Genomic DNA, 23,810 nt, shown 5'->3' with positions numbered 1-23,810 from the left:
CGGCTCTGTCCGTCACTCTGACCCTGTCTCCTCCCCTCCCCGCCTCTGTCTCTCTGCGTGTTTCTCGGGCAGGTCGGGGCGCCAGCCAGCATGAAATCAATCAACCAATCGCAGCAACTAGATCTTTTAATAGACATTTGGTGTTCAGCCAATCATAAGCGGTGGGACGGCCCTTCCTAGCAGTATAAAGGCCTGTGCTGGAGACCGTTTCGTCTATCTTGTTCCTGTATTTCAGCCCGTGTTCTCACTCTCGAAGCAGAATGGCCCGCACCAAGCAGACAGCGCGCAAATCGACTGGCGGAAAAGCTCCTCGCAAACAGTTGGCGACTAAAGCGGCGCGGAAGAGCGCTCCTGCCACCGGCGGAGTGAAGAAGCCTCATCGCTACCGGCCCGGCACCGTGGCTCTGAGGGAGATCCGGCGCTACCAGAAATCCACCGAGCTGCTCATCCGCAAACTTCCCTTCCAGCGCCTGGTCCGGGAGATCGCTCAGGACTTCAAAACCGATCTGCGTTTCCAGAGCTCGGCCGTCATGGCCCTGCAGGAGGCAAGTGAGGCTTACCTGGTCGGGCTCTTTGAGGACACTAACCTGTGCGCCATCCACGCCAAGCGAGTCACCATTATGCCCAAGGACATCCAGTTGGCCCGCCGCATCCGCGGGGAGCGCGCCTAAGCCCAGCCTACACTCCGAACACCACAAAAGGCTCTTTTAAGAGCCACTACCGCGGCAAAGGAAAGGGCTGTAGCTGGCTCATCATTATTGTGGTAGTGATCTGCCCTGCCGATCGATTTTGCGCTAATTGACCCCGAGCATCAGTTCTAACCAGCACCTTCATTCACTGTGATCATGGCTGATCATACACAATCCGTACCCGGTTCCTGCCCTCTCCCCATATCCCTTGACCCCGCTATCTATAAGAGCTCTATCTCACTCTCTCTTGAATGCATCCAGAGATTAACGCGCTTCCCTCCCTGTCAGGGTCTCATCTGGCCCTTCACTTCTCCCACAAACCTGTCATGTACAGCTGGTACCGGCAATCTCGGGTTCCATGTGAGAAGTTCCCCGGAAAACTCAATCGGACCCGGCGCGGGAATCACAACACTCCGAATCAGCTCTTTTCTGAGATGTGGGTGGCTCTGAGAAGAGCCGTTGGGTTCAGATACACACAAATGGTGGATTCTCAATTCATTTTTTGACTGCTGTCTTCTTGGGTTTCGACTTCGGCTTCTTGGCCGCCTTCGTCTTCGGGGCTGCGGCTTTCTTGGGGCTCTTGGGCTTCGGCGCCGCTTTCTTAGCCGCGGGTTTCTTTGCTGCCGCTTTCTTAGCCGCTGGTTTCTTTACTGCCGCTTTCTTAGCCGCGGGTTTCTTTGCTGCCGCTTTCTTAGCCGCTGGTTTCTTTGCTGCCGCTTTTTTAGCCACGGGTTTCTTACCTCCCGCTTTTTTAGCCGCTGGTTTCTTGGCGCCAAGCTTCTTGCCGGGAGATTTCTTTGCCGCTGGCTTGTTCGCTTTCTTCACCACCTTCACGGCAGTTTTTCCTTTACCGGATTTAAAGGATCCCGAAATACCCGAGCCCTTGGCCTGAACCAAGGAGCCGCTTTCCACTTTCCTCTTGATGCTCATTTTGACCTGGTGGCGACGTTTCGCCACATCGACACCGCTGTCGGCCAGAGCCTTCATGATGGCCGCACCGGACATACCCTTCCTATCGAGACAACCCGCCACGATCTTATCGATCTGTTCGCCCAGCGAGGGACCGGTTGGTTTGCTCCGGGCAGCCGCCTTCTTCTTGGGAGTCTTCTTTGCGGCGGCGGGTGCGGCTGGAGGAGCCGTTTCGGCGGGTGCTGTCTCGGTCATGTCGGCGACTCTGGTAAATCCTTCTCACAATCAGAACTGAATGAGAAATGAGGCAAAAGGCGGCGGCACAGAGCAATTTAAAGGCAGCGAGCGGACGGGGCGGAGACATCCTGCTGTCAGCTCCCGGCGGCTTCATTTTTCTGTGTTTCTCTCTCCTCAAAAACTCGCCGATTCCAATTCAAATCGGACGCTGCGGAGACTCGGACTAGTCCCTGTCCGTCCCTGAGGCCGGAAGGTTCGCTGGAAAGAAAGTTTAATCGGGATTAAAAGCAGCGCTTTCTATTTTAACTCGTTTCATTACTGCATTGCCCGCGTTCTCTCTCCCGATGGTTGACTTGTTCTCTGCTTTATGGCTGAAATATTTAATCGAAAAAAAACTTTGCGGTTAATTCCCTCTTCGGGACTGAGCCGGGGAGTGGGGCGCTTCCGTAACAGAGAAATCTTTTCATTTTCTACAGGAGGCGCTGAGAAATCCTACGATGTGTTAGGACTCACAAACACAGTGACACTGGTCTAAGCCGCCCGCTCCTTTAACTCACTCTCTCTGACACAGTACACACTCAATGCTGACGGAAATCAGCAACTCAGGCAGCATCAATGGTGGGATTAAACAGCCGACATTTCGGGCTGAGACCCTTCCTCAGGACTCTGGTGGGAGATGCTGCCTGACTTGCTGGGTTCCTCCAGCATTTTGTCCGCGTTGTTCGCGATTCCCAGAATCTCTTGGCGTTCTGCTGACACAATGTTCACATCTGCACCTTCATCGCATTGTACTGCCGTCAAAATAAAATGACAGATTCCTTGTCATATAACACGGTGATAAATGATTCTGATACCAAAGAATGAAGGACAACGGACATTGTCTGACCAACCTCTCTGTGTAACTGAGAACCTCAGGTCCGGGAAACATTCTTGGAAATCTTCTCTGCACTCTCCCCAGTTTAACCACCTTTCCTATAACGGTGACAAGAGCTGTACACAATACAAGTGTGGCCTCCAGTCACTTACACAACTGGAACACAATGTCCCAACTGATATACTCAGTCCCCTGACTAATGAAGATCAGCATGTTAAACCCCGTTCTTCACCACCCTGTCTACCAGTGACAACACTTTCAATGAACTGTGTGTGAGAGATTTACCCTAAATCTCTCCGGCCCATTACACTCCCTAATGACCGACCATTCACAGTGTAAGTTCTACACTGGTTTGACTTTGCAATGTGCACTGTCTCACATTTATCTGTATTGAAATGCATTTGCCACGCTGTGGCCCTCTTCACTAAATGATCAAGATTGCCGGGTTAAGTAAGAAATACAGAATAAACTAAACAGTGTAAAAGAGGCTCAGGGAGGGATGTGATTCTGAAGGTGAGAATGGGAAAACTGATCCATTCTCGCCTCTTTTAATCTTTAAATATTTGAACGAAATCCTTATTCCCCATTATACTATTGGCCAGTCACTTTAATAATTCATCTGTTCTCTCCATATTGCCATTTAGTTACCTTCTGTTCTTTTTAAGTCCACTAATCCTTTAGCTTCCCACTAACTTTTGTGATATTCTCTGCTCTCTCATGTTCCTTTATGCTGCCTTTATCTTCCGTTGTTGGTGATGGTTGCCTCATTCTCTCTTTCAAATATTGTTTCTGCTGAGGGATGAACTGATCCTGCATCTGCCAAATTACTCCTGGAAACTCAAGCTTTTCATACAAAGGTAATCTGGTTAATGCTGGGGGAGTCAAAATGCCCGACTGCTGTAAGCCTGTTCCCATTACACCTCTGTGTGATTTACCAACATGTCTGCTCCACAATACCTGAGCCTATTGGGAGGCCAGCAGTGTAATCCCATCAAAATCACCATTCATCATTTTATTTAAAACCTCCACTTACAAGACCTCATCAAATCCCTCACTTATTACTGTAGTGTTGGTCTCCTTAATCAAACATGCAACATCCCCCCCACCTGTCAGGTAGCCTTTAAACGTTTCCTCTTCACCTTAAACAATTGTTTTGTAAATGTATGCTTCTCTACCCTGACACAACGAGTGATTGCCTACTGATTTTGTAAACCTTTGGATGGTTACCAGACAGTTCCTTAATCTCTCTGGTGAGAAAGAGAGTCCCAGTCTGTCCAAACTTCTGCTAATAATTCAAATCCTCCAGTGTCAGTAACACCCTCATCAAACCTCCCTCCACACTTTCCAGCTTCATGACATCCTTCCTGTAGCTGGGTGACTAGAACTGTGCACAATACAGTGCAATCTCACTTTGATGATGACATCCCAAATCCTGTAACAATGAAGATTGGTTCCCTGACCAATGAAGACAAATAGGCCAAACATCATCTTCACCATCCTGACTTCCCCAGGTCATCTCGATCCTGTTGTACTCTCAAAGAATCTTCACTGCCCACTCTACCACCAACAAAGCACTCTGTAACAAATACTAGAAACCCCTAACTGAGAGGAATGGAGATGCTGGATGACCAAAAAGATTTAAAGTGAAGGAGGATAACTGTTTGTAAAATCAGGGGAGTGGGATCGACATACAGGAGGAGTCTGATGACAGATCAGCCTTTACATGGAATTGTGGGTGAGGGACTAAGAGAGAACACACTGGAAGCTTCATCCAGTGAGACAGTGTGAATAGAGCTCAGGATAAGAGAGGTGATGGAGTTGTGCTACAGGCCTCCCAAATGCCAGCAGGAGGTAAAGAAACTGAAATGTAGCAGGGAATGAAAGATGCAAAGGCAACAGGGTTGTTGCAGAGGGTGACTAATTTCCCCAATGTTGACTGGGACTCCCTTAGACTCAGGGGCTTAGATATCACTGCATATGTTGGAAGAATACTGGGATGTTTTTTAACATAGAAGTGGATAGTCTAACCAGGGAAGGTGGTCATAGAAGACATTGTGTTGGGAAATGAGCCTGGCCATTGAGAAAAGTTTCATTCAGGGAAAAGTAAATAAGCACAAGACTGGACACAGTGGTTATGTGGTCAATCGGGATTATAGCGAAAGGCAACTGTGTTGGACAGGAACTAAGGAGAGCGGAATGTGATTTGTCCAACCATATTTGACATGTGACTCTCACAACACGCTGGAGGAACACAGCGGGGGGGGGGGCAGCATACGTGGAAACGGACAGTCAATGTTTCGGGCCAACACCCTGTGTTGTGCGCGTTGCTTTGACCTCAGCATCTGCAGAGTATTTTGTGTTTGACATGTGACTATTTGTTAAAGGCAATCAGGTCAGAATTCAGACTGTTTCGATGTGTGGAGGAAAGACAAGGATGGTAAAGTCCGGCAGAAGGGCGTGGTAAGAGATGTTATGAATTCAGTCTGAAAGAAAAAGATAAAGAATGTTTCAGGTGTATAAATTGGAGATGGCCTCTGGCAATATGAAGCAAGCAACAGAGAAGATAAAAGTTTCAAACAGGGACAAGAAATGACTGTGGGGAGAAGGGGCACTATGGCGAGAGTACAACAACAAAAGGACAAAGGAGAGAGTTTATGTCTGAAGTGGACGAAGGACTGAACCAGTACTTCACATCACTATTCATCAATGTGGTCATAGCGGATAGTGAGATCAGAGAAGGGAATGCCGATATTCCAAGGCAAGTTGTTCCTCAGGCCATAGAGTTAAACCAGTAAATTATTGACTGATGAGGCTTGGATCAATGCTCAGGAAATTGTTCCAGATTATTATTAGACATACGATCTCTCATAAAAATTAGGCGTGTAAAAGGACGATATATCTAGAATTGGAAGGAAATGCAAGTAAAATCACCTGAGATTCTCTCGGTACATTCAGAGGAAAAGGGAATTTAGACAGAATTGTTCCGCTTGGAGATGAGGATGGCCATCTGTGTGTGGAAGTGAAGGAAATGGGAGAGGCTTTCCATGAATGTTTCTGACGTTTATTTCACAATTGAGAAAATTATGGAAAGTGATGGTGTTACCAAAATGGCAGGAATCAGCTGTGATTTCTTAGACCACATTCAAATTATCAGGGATCTATATTGGAAGCCTTAAGATGCATTAAGGCTGTTGAATATCCAGGGCCATATCAGGTACATTCTTGTATTTTGCGAGAAGCTAGAGAATACACTGTGGAGGCCATGGGAGAAATTGCTGCTTCATCACAGGCACCATTTGAGGTTACACGTGATTGGAGAGTGATTAATGTGGAATTGACAGTTTTGAGGCCAAGTCTGTGTATAAATCAAAAATAGAATGAGCGGCAGGCAGTGTTATGGAAGCAGGGAGTCTGCAGTAGCACTTGGACAGATTTAAAGAATGGAAAAGAAGTGCCAGACAATATAGAGTGTACGGAAGTGTGTGGCCATGTCTTCTGGGAGGAGGAATAAAGGCATAGACTCCATCTAATCAGGGAGAGAACAGAAATGTGAGATTTTATGGAGATTTCAACATGCAGGTGAACTGGGAGAATCAGGTAGGTGCTGGACCCCAGGATAGGGAGTTTGTGGAGTTTCTAAGGGATGTATTTTTGGAACAGCTTGTGCTTGAGCCAAACAGGAACGAGGCTATTTTGGACTTTATGATGTGTAATGAACAGGAATTGATAAGTGATCTAGAAGTAAAGGAGCCATTAGGAAGTAGTGATCATAACATGATAAGTTTTTATCTACAATTTGAGAGGGGTAAAGGCAGATCAGAGGTGTCAGTGTTGCAATTAAATAAAGGAGACTACGGAGCCATGAGGGAAGAGCTGGCCAAAGTTAAATGGGCGGATGCCCTGGCAGGAAAGACAGTGGATCAGCAGTGGCAGATATTCTTGGGCATAATACAAAAGATGCAAAAGCAGTTCATTCCAATGAGAAGGAAGGATTCAAAGAGGGGGAAGGGGCCACAGTGGTTGACAAAGGAAGTCAGAGATTGTATAACATTAAAGAAAAAGAAGTAAGACAGGGCTAAGATGAGTGGGAATACAGATGATTGGGAAAGTTTTAAGGAGCAGCAGATCTTAACTGAAAAAGCAATACGGAGAGAAAAAATCAGGTATGAGCTCAGTCTAGCCAGGAATATAAAAGGGGATAGCAAAAGCTTTTTTAGCTATGTGAAGAGAAAGAAGATAGTTAAGAACAATGTTGGCCCCTTGAAGAATGAATTGGGAGAAATTGTTATGGGAAACAGGGAAATGGCAACAGAATTTAATGCGTACTTTAGATCTGTCTTCACCAGGGAGGACACAAGCAATCTCCCAGATGAATGGATGGGCCAGGGTCATAAGATATCAGAGGAATTGAGACAGATTGACATTAGGAAATAAACTGTGATGAGTAGACTGGTACGACTGAAGGCTAATAAATCCCCGGGTCCAGATGTTCTGCATCCGAGGGTTCTAAAAGAGGTGGCTCAGGAAATTGCAGATGCATTGGTAATCATTTTCCAATGTTCCTTAGATTCAGGATCAGTTCCTGAAGGTTGGAGAGTGGCTAATGTTATCCCACTTTTCAAGAAGGGAGGGAAGGAGAAAACAGAGTACTATCGCCCTGTTAGCCTAACGTCAGTCGTGGGGAAGATGCTTGAGTCCATTATTAAGGACGAAATAGTGGCGCATCTAGATGGCAAAAATAGGATAAGGCCGAGCCAGCATGGATTTACCAAGGGCAAATCATGCTTGACTAATCTGTTGGAGTTTTTTGAGGGTGTAACAAGGATGTTAGTTGAAGGTAAGCCAGTGGATGTTGTATACCTAGATTTTCAGAAGGCATTCGATAAGGTGCCACATAGGAGATTGGTGAGTAAAATCAGAGCTCATGGCATTGGGGGCAGGGTTTCAAAATGGATAGAAAACTGGTTGGCAGATAGAAAGCAAAGGGTAGCAGTGAATGGGTGTTTCTCGGACTGGCTGGAGGTGACTAGTGGGGTACCACAGGGCTCTGTATTGGGACTACAGCTCTTTACGATTTATGTCAATGATTTAGATGAGGGCATTGAAAACTATATCAGCAAGTTTGCTGACGATACTAAACTGGGTGGCAGTGTGACATGCGAAGAGGACGTTAGGAGAATACAGGGAGACTTGGATAGGCTGGGTGAGGGGGCAGATACTTGGCAGATGTCATTCAATGTGAATAAATGTGAAGTTATCTACTTTGGAAGCAGGAACAAGAGGGCAGAGTATTGTCTGAACGGTGTAGAGTTAGGTAAGGGAGAAATGCAAAGAGGCCTAGGAGTCCTAGTTCACCAGTCAATGAAGGTGAATGAGCAAGTGCAACAGGCAGTGAAGAGGGCAAATGGAATGTTGGCCTTTGTTACAAGGGGAATGAATACAAGAGCAAGGATGTACTTTTGCATTTGTACAGAGCCCTGGTGAGACCACACCTGGAATATTGTGTACAGTTTTGGTCTCCAGGTTTAAGGAAGGACATTCTGGCAGTTGAGGAAGTGCAGCGTAGATTCACTAGGTTGATTCCTGGGATGGCAGGGCTGTCTTACGCAGAGAGATTGGAGAGATTGGGCTTGTACACGCTGGAATTGAGGAGATTGAGAGGGGATCTGATTGAAACGTTTAAGATAATTAAAGGATTTGATAGGATTGAGGCAGGAAATATGTTCCAGATGTTGGGAGAGTCCAGTACCAGACAGCATGGATTGAGAATAAGAGGTCAGTTATTTAAAACAGAGTTGAGGAAGAGCTTCTTCTCCCAGAGAGTTGTGCAGGTGTGGAATGCACTACCTCGGAAGACGGTGGAGGCCAATTCTCTGGATGCTTTCAAGAAGGAGCTAGATAGATATCTGATGGATAGGGGAATCAAGGGATATGGGGACAAGGCAGGGACTGGGTATTGATAGTGAATGATCAGCCATGATCTCAGAATGGCAGTGCAGACTCGAGGGGCCGAATAGTCTACTTCTGCACCTATTTTCTATTGTCTATAAATCAGATGTGTAAAGGAACTTTGGGGGTACTAGTGCAGGATTCCCTAAAGGTTAATGTGCACGTTTAGATGGTAGTAAGGAAGGCAAATGCAATATATGTATTCATTCCAAGAGAACTAGAATATAAAAGCAAGCATCTAATGCTGCAGCTTTAGTCAGACCTTATTTGAAGTATCATGAGCAGGTTTGGGTCACTTTTCTAAGAAAGGCTGTGCTGGCATTGCAGAAGCTGCAGGGGAAATTCACGAGAATGATCCCAAGTCTGAAAGAGTTAGGATATAACCATCATTTGATGATCTGGGCAGGTACTCACTGGAGTCTAGAAGAATGAGGGAGCATCGTATAGAAACACATTGAATGTTGAAAGGCCTAGGTAGTGTTGATATGAGAGGATGTTTCCAATAATGGAAGAGTCTAGAACCAGACCACACCCTCAATACAAAGATGCCCCTCCAGAATAGAGATGAGTAATTTCTTTAGTCAGAAGGTGATCAATCAATGGGTTTCTTTTGGAACAGGTGGCCATGAAGGCAGTCGGTAGGTCTATTTAAAGCAGATGTTAGTGGGATTTAGTTACTATTAAGGGCATCAAAGTTTACGGGGAGAAGTTCGGAGAATGGGGTTGGGATGGATAATAAATCAGGCATGATGGAATGATGGAACAGACTGTATGAGCCAAAAGACCTAATCCTGCTCCAATGACTTTAGGTCTTTTGTTTTAATGCTGTGCCATTGTTTAAAAAGGGTACTGGAAACTAGTCAGGAAACTACAGGCAGGATATCTGTGTTGGGGAATATACTGGAGGGGTTTCTGAGGAACAGGATCTACCAACATTTGGTCTGATTCAAGACAGTCAGCACAGCTTTGTGCAAGGGAAATCATGTCTCACAAATATCTTGCAGCTCTTTCAGGAATTTCACAAGTGCGTAGATGAGGTTAGGGTTCTGAGTGTTGTCTATCTGGACATTAGCCAGACCTTTGACTCTGGTCTGGGAGGTTAGTTCTGAGAGATGGAATCCAAGGGAGATAATTGATTGGTTTCATAATTGCCTCAGTATCAGGAGGCAGAGGCTGGTGGGTTGACGGTTATACCTCAGACTGGAGGTCTCTGTTAAGTGGTGTTCCACTGCACACCGGGACCTTTGTTGTTCGTAATTTATATAAACAATAACCATGTGAATCATAGTTCACCGGATCTGACACCTTAAGGAGATACAGTGGTGAAGTTGGTGTTGTTTGACCTGCTGTCCTTCATCATTCATGGCACAAAGTATAAGAGTTGAGAAGATACATTATAGATATACAAGTCTTTGGAGAGGACTGACTGGGGAGACTGACTATAGTTTGGATCACCCTGTTATAGCAAAGATGTTCCTAAACTAGAAAGAGTGCACAGAGAAAAATAAATATCAGATGGTTGCTTAGACCTGGGGAGTCAGAGTTAGAAGGACAGGTTGTATGGACTAGTGTTACGAATGAGGAGCAACTCTGATGGGCAGAAGGGTGCAATGTCGCCCCCCCCCTCTTTTTGACAATCACAAAATCACTACTATTTTGGGTCTGATACCAAGTAAATGAAAGGGTGACAACGCAGAGATTCACAAAAGTGGAATGTCTCCTCCTAACAAAGCGGAACGGAACCACTGATTACTGCTATTGTCTCTTGGAGAAGGATTGTGTATTGAGTACTGTTCTATTCATTGAAACTCCTCAGGGGGCAACCAGAGTGGTCTGGTTGATGGGTTGTATCATCCCAACCTGATTGACACCTGAGACCCCGTGAGTGGGGATAAAAGTAAGGTCTGGGGAAACACCCCTCAGACGCACCAGGAGAGACACTACGAGACCAGTGGGGGCTTGTGTGTGTGTCCACCCTTGCCTGGGTGATGAGTCCGCCACGGAAGAACGGTCTCGCTAAAGGACGGAGGGGTCATACATGAATGCCCACAACAACAACGCATCGACAGATCAAGAGCGAAAAGGGAAGTCAGCAGGTCAATAGCTGTTTCTCTCTCTCTCCAACAATTGCAACATAGTGACCAACAAACCACCGCAACCTGCATGAAAAGAACTGAACTTTATATTTCCTTTGGCCAATTCATTATCCCCTAGACAACGATAGAGCTTATTTCTTATTGATTATTATTATACCCACACTTTTAGGTTTAGTATTGATGACATATATTATCTGTATATTTGCATTGATATTATTTTTGTGTTTTTTTACTAATAAATACTGTTAAATCTAGTATCATCAGACTTCAACGGATACTCCTATCTTTGCTGGTAAGACACCCAGTTACGGAGTTCGTAACACTAGTATTTTATTCCCTGGAGCAGAGCAGATTCAGAGGTGATCCCAGTAGAGGTATGGAGATCATGGGGAGCACAGACAGGGTAAAAACACTGTTTTTTTCACAGGAAATGGCTGGTAAAAACAAGAAGGTAGGTGTTTCAGATCAGACATAATGGGCAGAGGGTAGTCTGTATTTTGAACAAACTGCCAGTGATTGTGGCAGACACATTAGAAACATTTTAAAATCTTGTGATCCGAGCTGGTTGCCACATCTCAGGAACGACAGTTTCAGTTATAAGATGAGGATGTACAAACACAGATTGTTTACAAACTGTGTTTGTTCAATCTCCCTTTATGTCTCTTGATTCAAAGGCCTTGCAGAGACCTTTAAAATGGATAAGGCGGACAAGAGTCTTTTACACAGGCAGCCAATGTCAAATACTCAAGGGCAGAGCTTCAATTTAAAAGTGGGAGAGGGATTGGTTCAAATAGATTGAGCAGGTGAGTTTCTATTTTTCTCAGAGACTGATGGCTGCCAGGGAAAGGTTCAAGCTGATACACTGGTAATGTTGAAGAGGTGTTTAGTCAGGCAGGAACAGGCAGGGAATGGAGAAGCCCATTCCATCCCCTCTCATTCTTCCAAAGGGCAGCCAGTACAGACCGACCCCATTTCAGTTTGGTCCCTGCCACCCCGCTGGGGGTGGGGGGGAAGGAAGCCTCAACGCCACCCCTGGGAACAGGGCGTTCCCCCTCCCTCTCCCGCATCCATTCCCGAGGAAACGAGTCACAGACAGAGTGCAACATGCAACAACCGAGGGAATCTGCAGATGCTGGAAATCTGAACTACACACACAAAATGCAGGAGGAACTCAGCAGGCCAGACAGCATGTATGGGAAAGCATGTATCGGGCTGAAGGGTCTCGGACCGGGTCTTCCACTGTACTTTTTTTTTCCATAGACGCTGCCTGGCCTGCTGAGTCCTCCAGCATTTTGTGAGATATAAAGCTGGAGAGATTTGAAAACTAATGCTGAGACGTTTAATATGAACAGACTGATTGCTGACAATTTTAACTACATTGGTAAGGCACAGTGAGTTTTGGAGATATTGTGGGTATTAATGGCAGAAAATAAAGAGTTAATAGATAAAAGACGTTTTAGGCACCAGCCTGATAACATGTGGGGTTTCACACTGCTGGCGTAGCGTCTACAGGTCTGGTCGACACACTGTAGAAAGAAAATTATCACTGGAATGGGTAACCTGGGGCTCTGGTCCCCGTCCCCTGCCAATCCCAGGGAACAGGAATGAACCTCCCTGACAGTGTGGAGCAGGTTTACTGGGAGGTTCTTTGGGATGGAACCAATCTGATGTAAGACCATAAAATATAGGAGCAGAGTTTGACCCTCTGGCCCATTAAGACAGTACTTCCATTTCATTATGGCTGATCCATTTCCCTCTCAGCCCCAATATCCTGACGTCCCCTTAACCCATCATGCCCTGACAAACCAACAATGTATCAACCTCTACCTGAAATATACCCAATGTCGGCCTCTTCAGCTGCCTTTGGCATGGAAGTCCACAGATTAACCACTCTCTGGATAAATAAATTCCTCCTCATCTCCATTTAAATGGACGTCCCTCTAGTCAGAGGCTGTGCCCTCTGTTCCTAGACTCCCCCTCTATAGAAAACATCCTCTTCAGATCCACTCTACCGTGGCCGTTCAACATTCAACCGGTTTCAAAGCAATCCCTTCTCATCCTTATAAATTCCAGTCAGTTCAGGCCCAGCATAATCAAATGGTCTTCATATGATAACCCTTCAATCCGGGAATCATTCTCGTGAACTTCCTCAGAACCCTCTCCAATGTCAGAGTACCTTTCTTAGATAAGGGGCCCAGAATTGCTCACAGTACAAACGAACCTCAAGGAACCTCCTCTGCTACAAAGTTCCTTTGCACATCAGATTTTCATTTTTCTTTCCCCTTAGAGCAATTGTCTATCCTTTTATTTTTTTTACCAATGTCCATGACCATAAACTTCTCAACATGGTATTCCACCTGCCAGATCTTTGCCTATTCTCACAATCTGTCTAAGCCCTTCTGTAGCCTCTCTGCTTCCTCGGCACTGTCTTCCCCCGACCTATTTTGAACTGAAAATGGCCCCGAAGCCACCATTTCTGTCATCCAAATTATTTACATATACTATAACATAAAATGCCATTAGCCATTGTGTCAACCAGAAAAGGCTCCCTTTATGCCACTCTTTGCTTCCTGCCAATCAGCCAAGTCGTAATCCATGCTCGTATCTTTCCTGTGTCATAGGCTCTTAATTTAAGCAGCCTCATGTGTGGCACCTTGTCAAAGGCCTTCTAAAAATCCAATTGCACAAGACACACCCACCCATTGATTCTCTTGTCTATCCTGCTTATTTCTTCAAGCAATTTCAACACATTTGACAGGCAGGATAATCCTCTAAAGTAGTGGCCACCAACGTTTTTAAGCCCAAGATCCCCTACCTCGGCCTTAGTGAAAGGCAAGATCAACTCCAAATTGATTAGTTACATGCAGTCGCACCGGGGCAGAAAGAATGGAAGTAATACCCCACAACCTGGAAGTAGAAATACACCGCAGACTGGTTTAATATTGACAATATTCTTGTGGACCGGCCGACGGGAGGGTGGACGGGATGGGATGACGGGAATGAAGCAGGTTCCTTATGTCCAGTCTATCCCGCAATTTAGTTTTCGCGAATCTCAGCACTTAGCGGATGTCCCGCGCTGCTCACATTTTTTCCTCTGGGAAAAACTCAGTGGGTTCAGGTTTAAGTGCAGGGTGCTTGGACTCAAGGTACCGAAGCAGTTTTGAGAGCTTCATTGCCTCATTAGACAGCCTCCGGGCCCGAACTCCAGCCTCTGCCCTCCCGCTGCCAGACGCCCTGGCCAGGTGCATCCGGTCGCGGGTTGGGTGAGAGGACAAGTTAAGGGCCCGAGGTCCTCGTGCCGGGGACGCGGCGGTCACAGTTAGAACAGAGCGACCGACCGAGTGAGGAGAGCGACAGGCCCGCGCTCGCCCCCCTTGTAGGATCTATTGGCCGACAAAAATTTGTTTCAGTAGATCGCAGCGAGGTAGCTGTTCTGATACATACGAAACCTTGAGCCCAAATCAGGTTGTCTGCTAATATTTTAGCACCGGGTTCCCCACGAACATTCGGTGTGCTAAACAGGTTTAGAGGCGGTTCCCATCTGTCCGCGCTCCAGGCCAATAGCATCGGCGATTCTCGCTGGCTGTGCTCTGGGCCAGCAGCATCGGCGCTTCCCACCAGCCGCGCGAGGCGAACACTGGCGCGAGGGTGTCACTGCATTTAGGCGACTGATGACCTCATGTGAGTTCAAGTTCAAAAGTCAGTGTGACAGGGACTGAGGGAAGGTGCAGCTGACTCATATTGTTTCCTCACGGCCCGGTTGTTGGGGACCACTGGGGACACTGTGTCGTGCGGGGGAGCTATGCGCATGCGCACTGAGCAGAAAGAATGGAGCTAAAACCCCGCAACCCGGAAACAATCTCTCAACAATATTTATGTATTTATTTTTCTTTTCTTTTTTGGGATCGACTGGGAAAGTCTCAAAGATCGACCAGTCGATTGCGATCGACGGGTGGGCGACCACTAATCTGGATGATGGGGTGGTAAATTGGATTAGTAAGTATGCAGATGATACTGAGATAGGTGGCGTTGTGGATAATGAATTAGGATTTCAAAGCTTGCAGAGATATTTAGGCCAGTTAGAAGAGTGGGCTGAAAGATGGCAGATGGAGTTTAACGCTCATAAGTATGAGGTGCTACATTTTGGTAGGACTAATCAAAATAGGACATAGATGGTACATGGTAGGGCATAGAGGAATGCAGTAGAATGGAGTGGTCTAAGAATAATGGTGCATCAATCCCCGACGGTGGATTCTCATGTGGATAGAGTGGTGAAGAAAGCTTTTGGTATGCTGGCCTTTATAAATCGGAGCATAGAGTATAGGAGTTGGGATGCAATGTTAAAATTCTACAAGGCATTGGTAAGGCCAAATTCGGAGTATCGTGTACAGTTCTGGTCACCGAATTATAGGAGAGATGTCAACAAAATAGAGAGAGTACAGAGGAAATTTACTAGAATGTTACCTGGGTTTGAAAACCTAAATTACAGAGAAAGTTTGAACAAGTTAGGTCTTTATTCTTTAGAGCATAGAAGGTTGATAGGGAACTTGATAGAGGCATTTATAATTATCAGGGGATAGATAGAGTTGGTGTGGATAGGCTTTTTCCATTGAGAGTAGGGGAGATTCAAACAAGAGGACATGAGTTGAGAGTTAAGAGGCAAAAGTTTAGGGGTAACACAAGGGGGAACTTCTTTACCCAGAGAGTGGTAGCTGTGTGGAACAAGATTCCAGTAGAAGTGGTAGAGGCAGGTTTGATATTGTCATTTAAAAAAATTGGATTGGTATATGAACAGGAAAGGAATAGAGGGTTGAGGGCTGTGTGCAGGTCGGTGGGACTAGGTGAGAGTAAGCGTTCGGCACGGACTAGAAGGGCTGAGATGGCCTGTTTCCATGCTGTAATTGTTATAAGTTATATATAACCCTTAGGAGGCAGTGATCACAGTGTCATTGAGCCCAACTTGAAATTGGACAGGGAGAGAGTACAGTTTGACATGGCAGTGTTTTAGTGGAGTAAAGCTAGGAACAGTGTTATGACAAAGGAGTTGGCTGAAGTAAATTAGAAGGAGATGCTGGCAGAGATGGCAGCTGAGCAGCAAAGGTGAGTTTCTGAGAAAAATGAGGGAGGTGCAGGATAAATGTATTGCAGAAACAAATAAATACTCAAATGGCAAAACAGTACAAACGTGGCTGACAAGGAAGTCAAAGCTAATGTAAAACGAAAAGGAAGGGCATACAACAAAGAAAAAAATTCAGAATACAGAGGATTGGGAAGCTTCTAACACCTTACACAGATAAAGAGGATAAAGATTAAATCTGCAAGCAAGCTAGCAAATATTATCAAAGTGATTCGTTGAAGCTTTTTCAAGTATGCAAAACATAAAGGAGAGCTGAGACTGGATACTGGATTGCTAGAAAATCAGGCCAGAGGAAGAATAATGGGGTGGGGGGGGGGAGGAGATGGCAGATGAATTAAATGAGTATTTGTCATCAGTGGAAGTTACTAGCCGTGTGCCAGATTTTGAAGGGAGTGAGGGGAGAGAAGGGAGTGCAGTTATTATTATAAGGGAAAGGTGCTCAAAAAGCTGAAAGACCTGAGGGTATATAAGTCACCTGGACCAGATGAACTGGACCCTAGGATTCTGACAGAGGTAGTGGTAGAGATTGTGGTGCCATTAGTAATGATCTTTCAAAACGCATTGGACTCTGGCGTGGTGCTAGGGGACTGGAAAATTGCAAATGTCACTCCACTCTTTAAGAAAGGAGGAAGGCGGCAGAAAGGAAATTATAGACCAGTTAGTCTGACTTCAGTGGTTGGGAAGATGCTGGAGTTAATTGTTAAAGATGAGGTTATGGAGCATTGGAAACACAGGACAAGAAAGGACAAAGTCAGCATGGTTTCCTTCAGGGGAAATCTTGAATGATGAACCTGTTGGAATTGTTTGAAGAGATTACACGCAGGATAAATAAAGGGGATGCAACGGATGACATATATTTGGACTTTCAAAAGGCTTTTGACAAAGTGCCACACACGAGGCTGCTTACCAAGTTAATAGCCCATGGTATTACAGGAAAGCTACTGGCGTGGTTAGAACATTGGCTGATTGGTAGAAAGCAGCATGTTAGCAAGTGGGAATAAAAGGATCCTTTCTGGTTGTCTGTCAGTGGGTAGTGGTGCTCCACAGGGGTCGGTGTTGGGACCACTTACTGTATATCAATGATTTAAATGATGGAATAGATGGATTTGTTGCAAGTTTGCAGATAACAAGAAGGGCAGGTACTGTTCAGGAAACAGGTCGGCTGCAGAAGTTCTTTGACAGATTAGGAGAATTGGCAAGACAATGGTAAAGGAAATACAATGTTGGAAAATGCATGGTCGTGCACTTTGGTAGTAGAAATAAATGTACAGACTATTTCCAAATAGGGAGAAAATCCAAAAATCTGAGATGCGACGGGACTTGGAAGTCTTTGTGCAGACCAACCCAAAGATAACTTGCAGGTAGAGTCAGAGGTGAGGAAGACAAAAGCAATGTTAGCATTCACATCAAGCGGTTAGAATACAAGAGCAGGGATGTGATGCTGAGACTTTATAAGGCATTGGTGAGGCCTCACCTTGAGTATTGTGAAGAGTTATGGGCTCCTCATCTAAGAAAAGATGTGCTGGCACTGGAAAGGGTTCAGAACAGGTTCACAAGGGTGATTCTGCGAATAAAACGGTTATCATACGAGGAATAGCTCTGGGTCTGTACTCGCTGTAATTTAGGATGGGGGGGGGAATTTCTTTTCGAATGTTGAAAGGCCTGGACTGAGTAGCTGTGGAAAGGATGCTTCCTATGGTAGGAGAGTCTAGGATGAGAAGGCACAATCTCAGGATAGAGGGCTGTCCATTTAAAACAATTTATAGTCACAGGCTGCTGTGGAGGCCATGTCCTTGGGTGTATTTAAGGCAGAGCTTGATAGGCTCATGATTGGACACAGCATCAGACTTTGCAAGGAGAAGACCAGGGAGTGGGGATGCAAAGGGCAAAAAGGGTCTGCCATGATTGAATGGGAGAGTAGACTCGACGGGCCAAATAGCCTAATTCTGCTGCTATGTCGTACGGTCTAACTCAGTAAATCCAAGAAAGACCACACCCAACAGGGTGGCCAAATCACCAATGTGCAAACGATAATAACTTGTGTAAATACAAGAGAGAAAATAATAATGTCATAACTAGATAAATAGAGACCATGAGATGCAGAATCCTTGAAAGTGAATTGGTAGATTGTGGGCACAAGGAAATCTGCAGATGCTGGAAATTCAAGCAACACACACAAAATGTTGGTGGAACACAGCAGACCAGGCAGCATCTATAAGGAGAAGCACTATCGAAGTTTCAGGCCAAGACCCTTCGTCAGGAGTAAGTGAAAGGAAAGATAGCAAGAGATTTGAAAGTAGCAGGGGGAGGGGAAAATGCAAAATGATAGGGGAAGACCGAGGGGGTGGGTTGAAGCTGAGGCCCGTAAAGGAGATTGGCAAAAGGGGTACAGAGCTGGAGAAGGGAAAGGATCATTGGACGGGAGGCCTAGGGAGAAACAAAGGGGGAGTGGAGCACCAGAGGGAGATGGAGAACAGGCAGAGTGATGGGCAGAAAGAGAGAAAACAAAAGGAGGGGGATAAACAACTAAATATATCAGGGATGGGGTAAGAAGTGAAGGAGGGGCATTAACGGAAGTTGGACAAGTCAATGTTCATGCCATCAGGTTGGAGGCTACCCAGCCGGTATATAAGGTGTTGTTCCTCCAACCCGAGTGTGGCTTCACCTTGACAGTAGAGAGTTGAGTATCTCTTACTATTTTCCTTTCAGTTAGTCCTGACGAAGGGTCTCAGCCCAAAACGTCAACAGTGCTTCTCCTTGTAGACGCTGCCTGGCCTACTGTGTTCCAGCAGCATTTTGTGTGCATTGATAGATTGTGGGAAACAGTTCTGCGGTGAGTTAAGTGAAATTAAATGCAGTTATCTCCACTGGTTCTGGTTTAGGGTGACATCAGTGAATCTCTTTTTCTGGTAAACAAATAGCCTGTAACTTCCCTTTCGACTTGGAGGCAATTTGATGTGGCAGGACCGACGTCACAGAAAGTGAGGAAAACCCGAAGTACGGTTGATTAAACTCCGGGCTGAAATGGAAAAGTCAGGTACAGGCCAAATCGAGGTGGCGGGGACCAGGCCCGAGATCGTATCAAAGCAACTGAACCCAGTGTTTGGACAACAATTTAGACAAGGGGCCAGATTGAAAAGGTCAGGTTGTTCTGGCCGAGGCCAGGGACAAGCCGGTTCAGTTCGCTTCTCCACTCTGCACTGAACTAAGCATCTGTGCACAAACTCTCTTTGAGCATTTCAGTTCAAAATGCTACAGAATTTGCTTGTGTTTATTGTTTGCAGGATTTGTCTTTCTTTCTGCACATTGGGTGTTTGATGGTCTTATTTTATTAGTGGCTTCTTTTGGCTTTCTTTGTTTCATGACAGCCTGTTTGAAACAAACCTCAAAGTTGTATAATGTATACGTACTTTAATAATAAATTTACTTTGAACATTGATTCAAAAACCTGATGCTTGAAGGATAAAATAAGGACAAAAAATATAAACAACTCAAAAGTGATTCTCTTCTAATTACAGGCCAGGATGCAGAAGAGCGGAAAATGACAAATATCCTTCACCTTTTTAAGAATTGCAATAGGGACAAGACGAGAAACTATACCCTGGTGACTCTTACATTAGTGGTAGGGATATTATAAATTGCTGATATTACTAGAAAAGATATTTAACGATAGGATCAGCTTGCATCTGAAAAAGCATAAACAATTTCAGAGTAGCCAATATCACTTTACATGAGCAACGTCAACTCTTGCAAACATGGCCGAACGTTTTAAGTGACAAATTCAATTGATGAGAGCTGGGTAGTGGGTACAGGATACAAGGACTTTGGTAAAGCTTTCAACAAGAGTCCCACAACAAGATCCACAGCATGGAGGCACATGACTCAAAAGAAATTTGGTAGAGTATTGTGTTGCCTTTATGGCAGTTATTTAGTTTATAATATTTTCGCTTAGTAATTCATTTGTTAGTATTTTCTAGTTAGAATTAGAATTGTTTAAAGTATATTCATTGCCTGTAAAATATATTGGCATGTGATGACGTCAAATCCGGTTTCGCCGCGTCTTGTGGGAAAATACCGGTTTGGGATCGATGCAAGGGCGGGGGCTCGCACGAGGGAGACCAGAGCCAGAAGTTGTTTGTTCGCATTAGAAATCACAGTGAGAGCAATGCTGTAAGTTAATAGATAATCGATATGTTGAATTAAAATGTTAACGCCGATCCCGTTAAAAGTAACGACGGCCGATGAGGTTTATGTTTTCGTTAGTTAAAGAGTTGCGGATAGTTTGTGTTGAAGTGTATTTAAAATGGTCCAAGGCGTAGGTCGATTCCGACTGTATGCTGCACTTTAATGCAATGTAGTTGTAGTTTACCTTTACAAGTATTTACAATGTAAATGTGATATCAAGAAGGGAACAAATACTGTATCAATCTTGTATTGTTTTATCAACAGTTTTCACCATAAGTTAATGGGAAGAGTGAACAGTAAATGGTTAATCTTACTGCGACCTTGTTTTCTTTGACTACGGTTTATCTCGGCATTTAATTTGGCGTTTCATTACACCGGAGCGAGAACGCTACAGTGAAAAAGCGGCATTATCAGGTGTTTCAAGTGCTGCAATGTCATCTCGATCCAGCATCAAGTCGATGCCACCCAGCGACAAGGGCAGTAGGGCATCATCAAGTAAAGCCGCCCAGGCAAGAGCTAAAGCAGATGACGCCCATGTGCGGGTGGGCTACGTCAAGCGAGCAGCAAAATTGAAAATGGAAGCGGCTGCCAAAGAAGCCAAAATCCAGCAGGAAAGGGCTGCCAGAGAAATGGAAGCGGCCACCAAAGAAGTCGAAATCCAGAAGGAAGCGGCTGCCAAAGAAGCCGAAATCCAGAAGGAAAAGGCTGCCAGAGAAATGGAAGCGGCCACCAAAGAAGTCGAAATCCAGAAGGAAGCGGCTGCCAAAGAAGCCGAAATCCAGAAGGAAAAGGCTGCCAGAGAAGCCGAAATCCAGTTGGAAAAGGCAAGGATATCGGCAGAGTTGGAAGTGCTGGAGCTAGAAGGAGAAGAAGAAGCTGCCAAGGTGGAAGCAGAGTACATAGAAGAAGCTGAAGGATTGCAGAATCTGACCGACGTAAGATCTACTTCAGAAAGGACCAGATTGGAACGCACAAGCGACTATGTCCGATCTCAAATAGACAGGAAGGCTCGTCCTTCCTCTCCATACGTATTCGATAACATCCCATGTCATGAGGAACCTCAGGGAGGCCCGATTGCATCACATCCATACGAGGAAGACAATTTACCCTCGCAACTCCGCGATGAAGTCAAGAATGAAAGAGCTGACGACAAATACTTCTCGACACCAAACCTACAAGATTTAGTGAGAAGAGATGCAGAGGTCGAATTCAGGACAGCAAATTCCATAAGAAATGTACGCCCTCAGTAATATACGCGCCATCGTATTTCCCCAGCCCACATGCCACTTACAGTTGGTCTCATGATGCAGTATTTAGCACGACGGGATCTCGTCACTTCGGGACTGTACCAGTTTGATGATAAACCTGAAAATTACCGTACATAGTACTCCACATTCACCAACGCTATCGATGGAGTCCATCTCAGAACAACCATAAGAAACGGAGGAAATCACATTAACATTTTGGATCTTATGGCAAAATGACTGGGAAAAGAATCATGCGAACAGGTGAGACGCATACGTTCAGTGTACATCAACAAACCCGAGCTAGCCTTAAGCAAAGCATGGGAGAGACTTTGGGAGGCCTATGGGGCTCCCAGAATTATTGAAGTGGCGCTATATCGACGTCTGGAAAACTTTCCTAAGGTGTCAGCCAAAGATCACATTAAGGTAAGAGAACTCGGAGATTTACTCATGGAGATCCAAGGCGCCAAAGAAGATGGCTACTCAGCTGGTCTAGTATACCTAGATACTCCATCCGGGATTAGACAAATCGTGGACAAACTTCCATTTGGGCTGCAGGACAGGTGGCTGTCTGTTGCCTCAGAGTACAAGGAAGACCACGATGGTCGTTTTCCTCCTTTTAAGCACCTCACTAGGTTTGTGTGCAAGGAGGCGAAGAAGCGAAATGTCCCTAGCCTCACGGGTCCAGGAAGCAGTACGATTTACACCAAGCCAGGTAGATCCTCTTCGAATACTTTCAACATCAATAAACCCGTCTCAGTGCTCAAGACTGAAGCTTTTACAACTAACAATGACCCTAGCAAGTATTGTCCATTGCATGACAAACCCCACCCCCTCAAAAGATGCAGAACGTTTAGGGAAAAACCCCTTGCAGAGAGGATGGCCCTTCTCAGGGAGAAAAGAATATGTTTTAACTGCTGTTCCTCAACCTCTCGCCTTGCCAGAGAGTGTACGATCGTCCTGAAGTGTCCGGAATGTGATAGCACTAATCACGATGGGGCCATGCATCCCGGCCTGTCAACGCAAACTGACAACGCTCCTTCACCCTCACAACAGGACGGTGGGGAGGGAGAGGCTCACTCCAGGACAACAGTTGTCAGCTCGAGCTGTACAGAAGTTTGTGGTCAAGCTCAGTCAAGCCGTTCTTGTTCAAAGATCTGCCTCACTAAGGTGTACCCTTAAGGAGCCAAAGACAAGGCCATCAAAGCCTATCTAATTCTGGATGATCAGAGCAATCCCTCACTAGTCAGTCCAGAGTTCTTTAAATTGTTCAACATTGAGAGTGAGCAATTCCCATACTACCTTAGAACTTGCTCAGGCAACGTGGAAACTCAAGGAAGGAAGGCAGAAGGCGTCCAGATCGAGTCCCTGGATGGTAAAGTCGTCATCTGTCTCCCTCCGCTCTTAGAGTGCAATGAAATCATGAATAACCGCACTGAGATCCCGACACCAAGTGCGATGCTACACCAGCCACATCTCCACCACATCGCAAAACACATCCTAGAACTGGACCCAAAAGCAGAAATACTCCTGCTATTAGGGAGAGACGTTCTCCGGGTGCACAAGGTTAGGCAGCAGGTCAATGGACCACACGGCGCCCCCTTTGCGCAACGCCTGGATCTGGGCTGGGTGGTGATAGGAGAGGTGTGGCTCAGCAACGTACACAAACCGACGGTTAACACACTCAAGACCAATGTGCTAGAGAGTGGCCGCCATTCAATTTTTCAACCCTGCACAAGTTCCATGTGTATCAAGGAAGCACAACAAGGCGTTAACAAGCGCAAAGTAATCGACAAGACGCTGGGCCAGTCAGTCTTCGCTCAAACGGAGCATTATAATAAACTTGCTCCATCAGCTCAAGACATCTCCTTCTTAAAAATGATGGACACCAAAGTCTTCAGAGATGAAGCAAATAATTGGGTCGCCCCACAACCCTTCAGAGAACCACGCCAGCGCTTGCCAAATAACAAAGAGAAGGCGGTCAAGTGGTTCACGTCCTTACAAAAAACCCTGAAAAGGAAACCCGAGATGCAACAACAATACATAGCATTTATGGAAAAGATCTTCGCTGATGCACATGCCGAGGCAGCACCACCACTGCCGGAAGGCGGGGAGTGCTGGTACCTCCCAACATTTGGAGTTTACCACCCACAAAAACCCAATCAGATCAGGGTGGTCTTCGACTCCACTGCCCAGTGTGCCGTCGTCTCCCTAAATGACGTGCTTCTTACAGGCTCCGACCTTAACAATATTCTTCTCGGGGTCCTGCTGCGCTTCCGGAAGGAGAAGGTCGCAATCTTAGCGGACATCCAGCAGATGTTCCATTGCTTCTTAGTACAGGAAGACTATCGTGATTTCCTCCGTTTCTTATGGTACAAGGACAATGACATTAACAAGGAAGTTAACGAGTACCGGTTGAAAGTCCACGTTTTCGGCAATAGTCCGTCACCTGCCGTGGCCATCTATGGGCTGCGAAGAGCCATCAGAGAG

General features: G+C 45.7%; 2 protein-coding genes across 2 annotated transcripts; one reads left to right on the top strand and one right to left on the bottom strand.

Moving 5' to 3' along the window:
• Positions 1-260: 260 nt before the first annotated feature.
• LOC132383767 (histone H3) lies at positions 261-685 on the top strand. The gene has a single exon (XM_059954970.1). The coding sequence runs from the start codon at positions 261-263 to the stop codon at positions 669-671; it is 411 nt and encodes a 136-aa protein (XP_059810953.1). The 3' UTR covers positions 672-685.
• Positions 686-1,184: 499 nt separating this feature from the next.
• Positions 1,185-1,871, bottom strand: LOC132383631 (histone H1-like). Its single transcript, XM_059954827.1, has one exon. The coding sequence runs from the start codon at positions 1,851-1,853 to the stop codon at positions 1,185-1,187; it is 669 nt and encodes a 222-aa protein (XP_059810810.1). The 5' UTR covers positions 1,854-1,871.
• Positions 1,872-23,810: the final 21,939 nt, after the last annotated feature.

Source organism: Hypanus sabinus, chromosome 31 (genome assembly GCF_030144855.1).
Source record: "Hypanus sabinus isolate sHypSab1 chromosome 31, sHypSab1.hap1, whole genome shotgun sequence".
NCBI lineage: Eukaryota > Metazoa > Chordata > Chondrichthyes > Myliobatiformes > Dasyatidae > Hypanus > Hypanus sabinus.
This window is presented reverse-complemented; position numbering and strand designations above follow the sequence as displayed.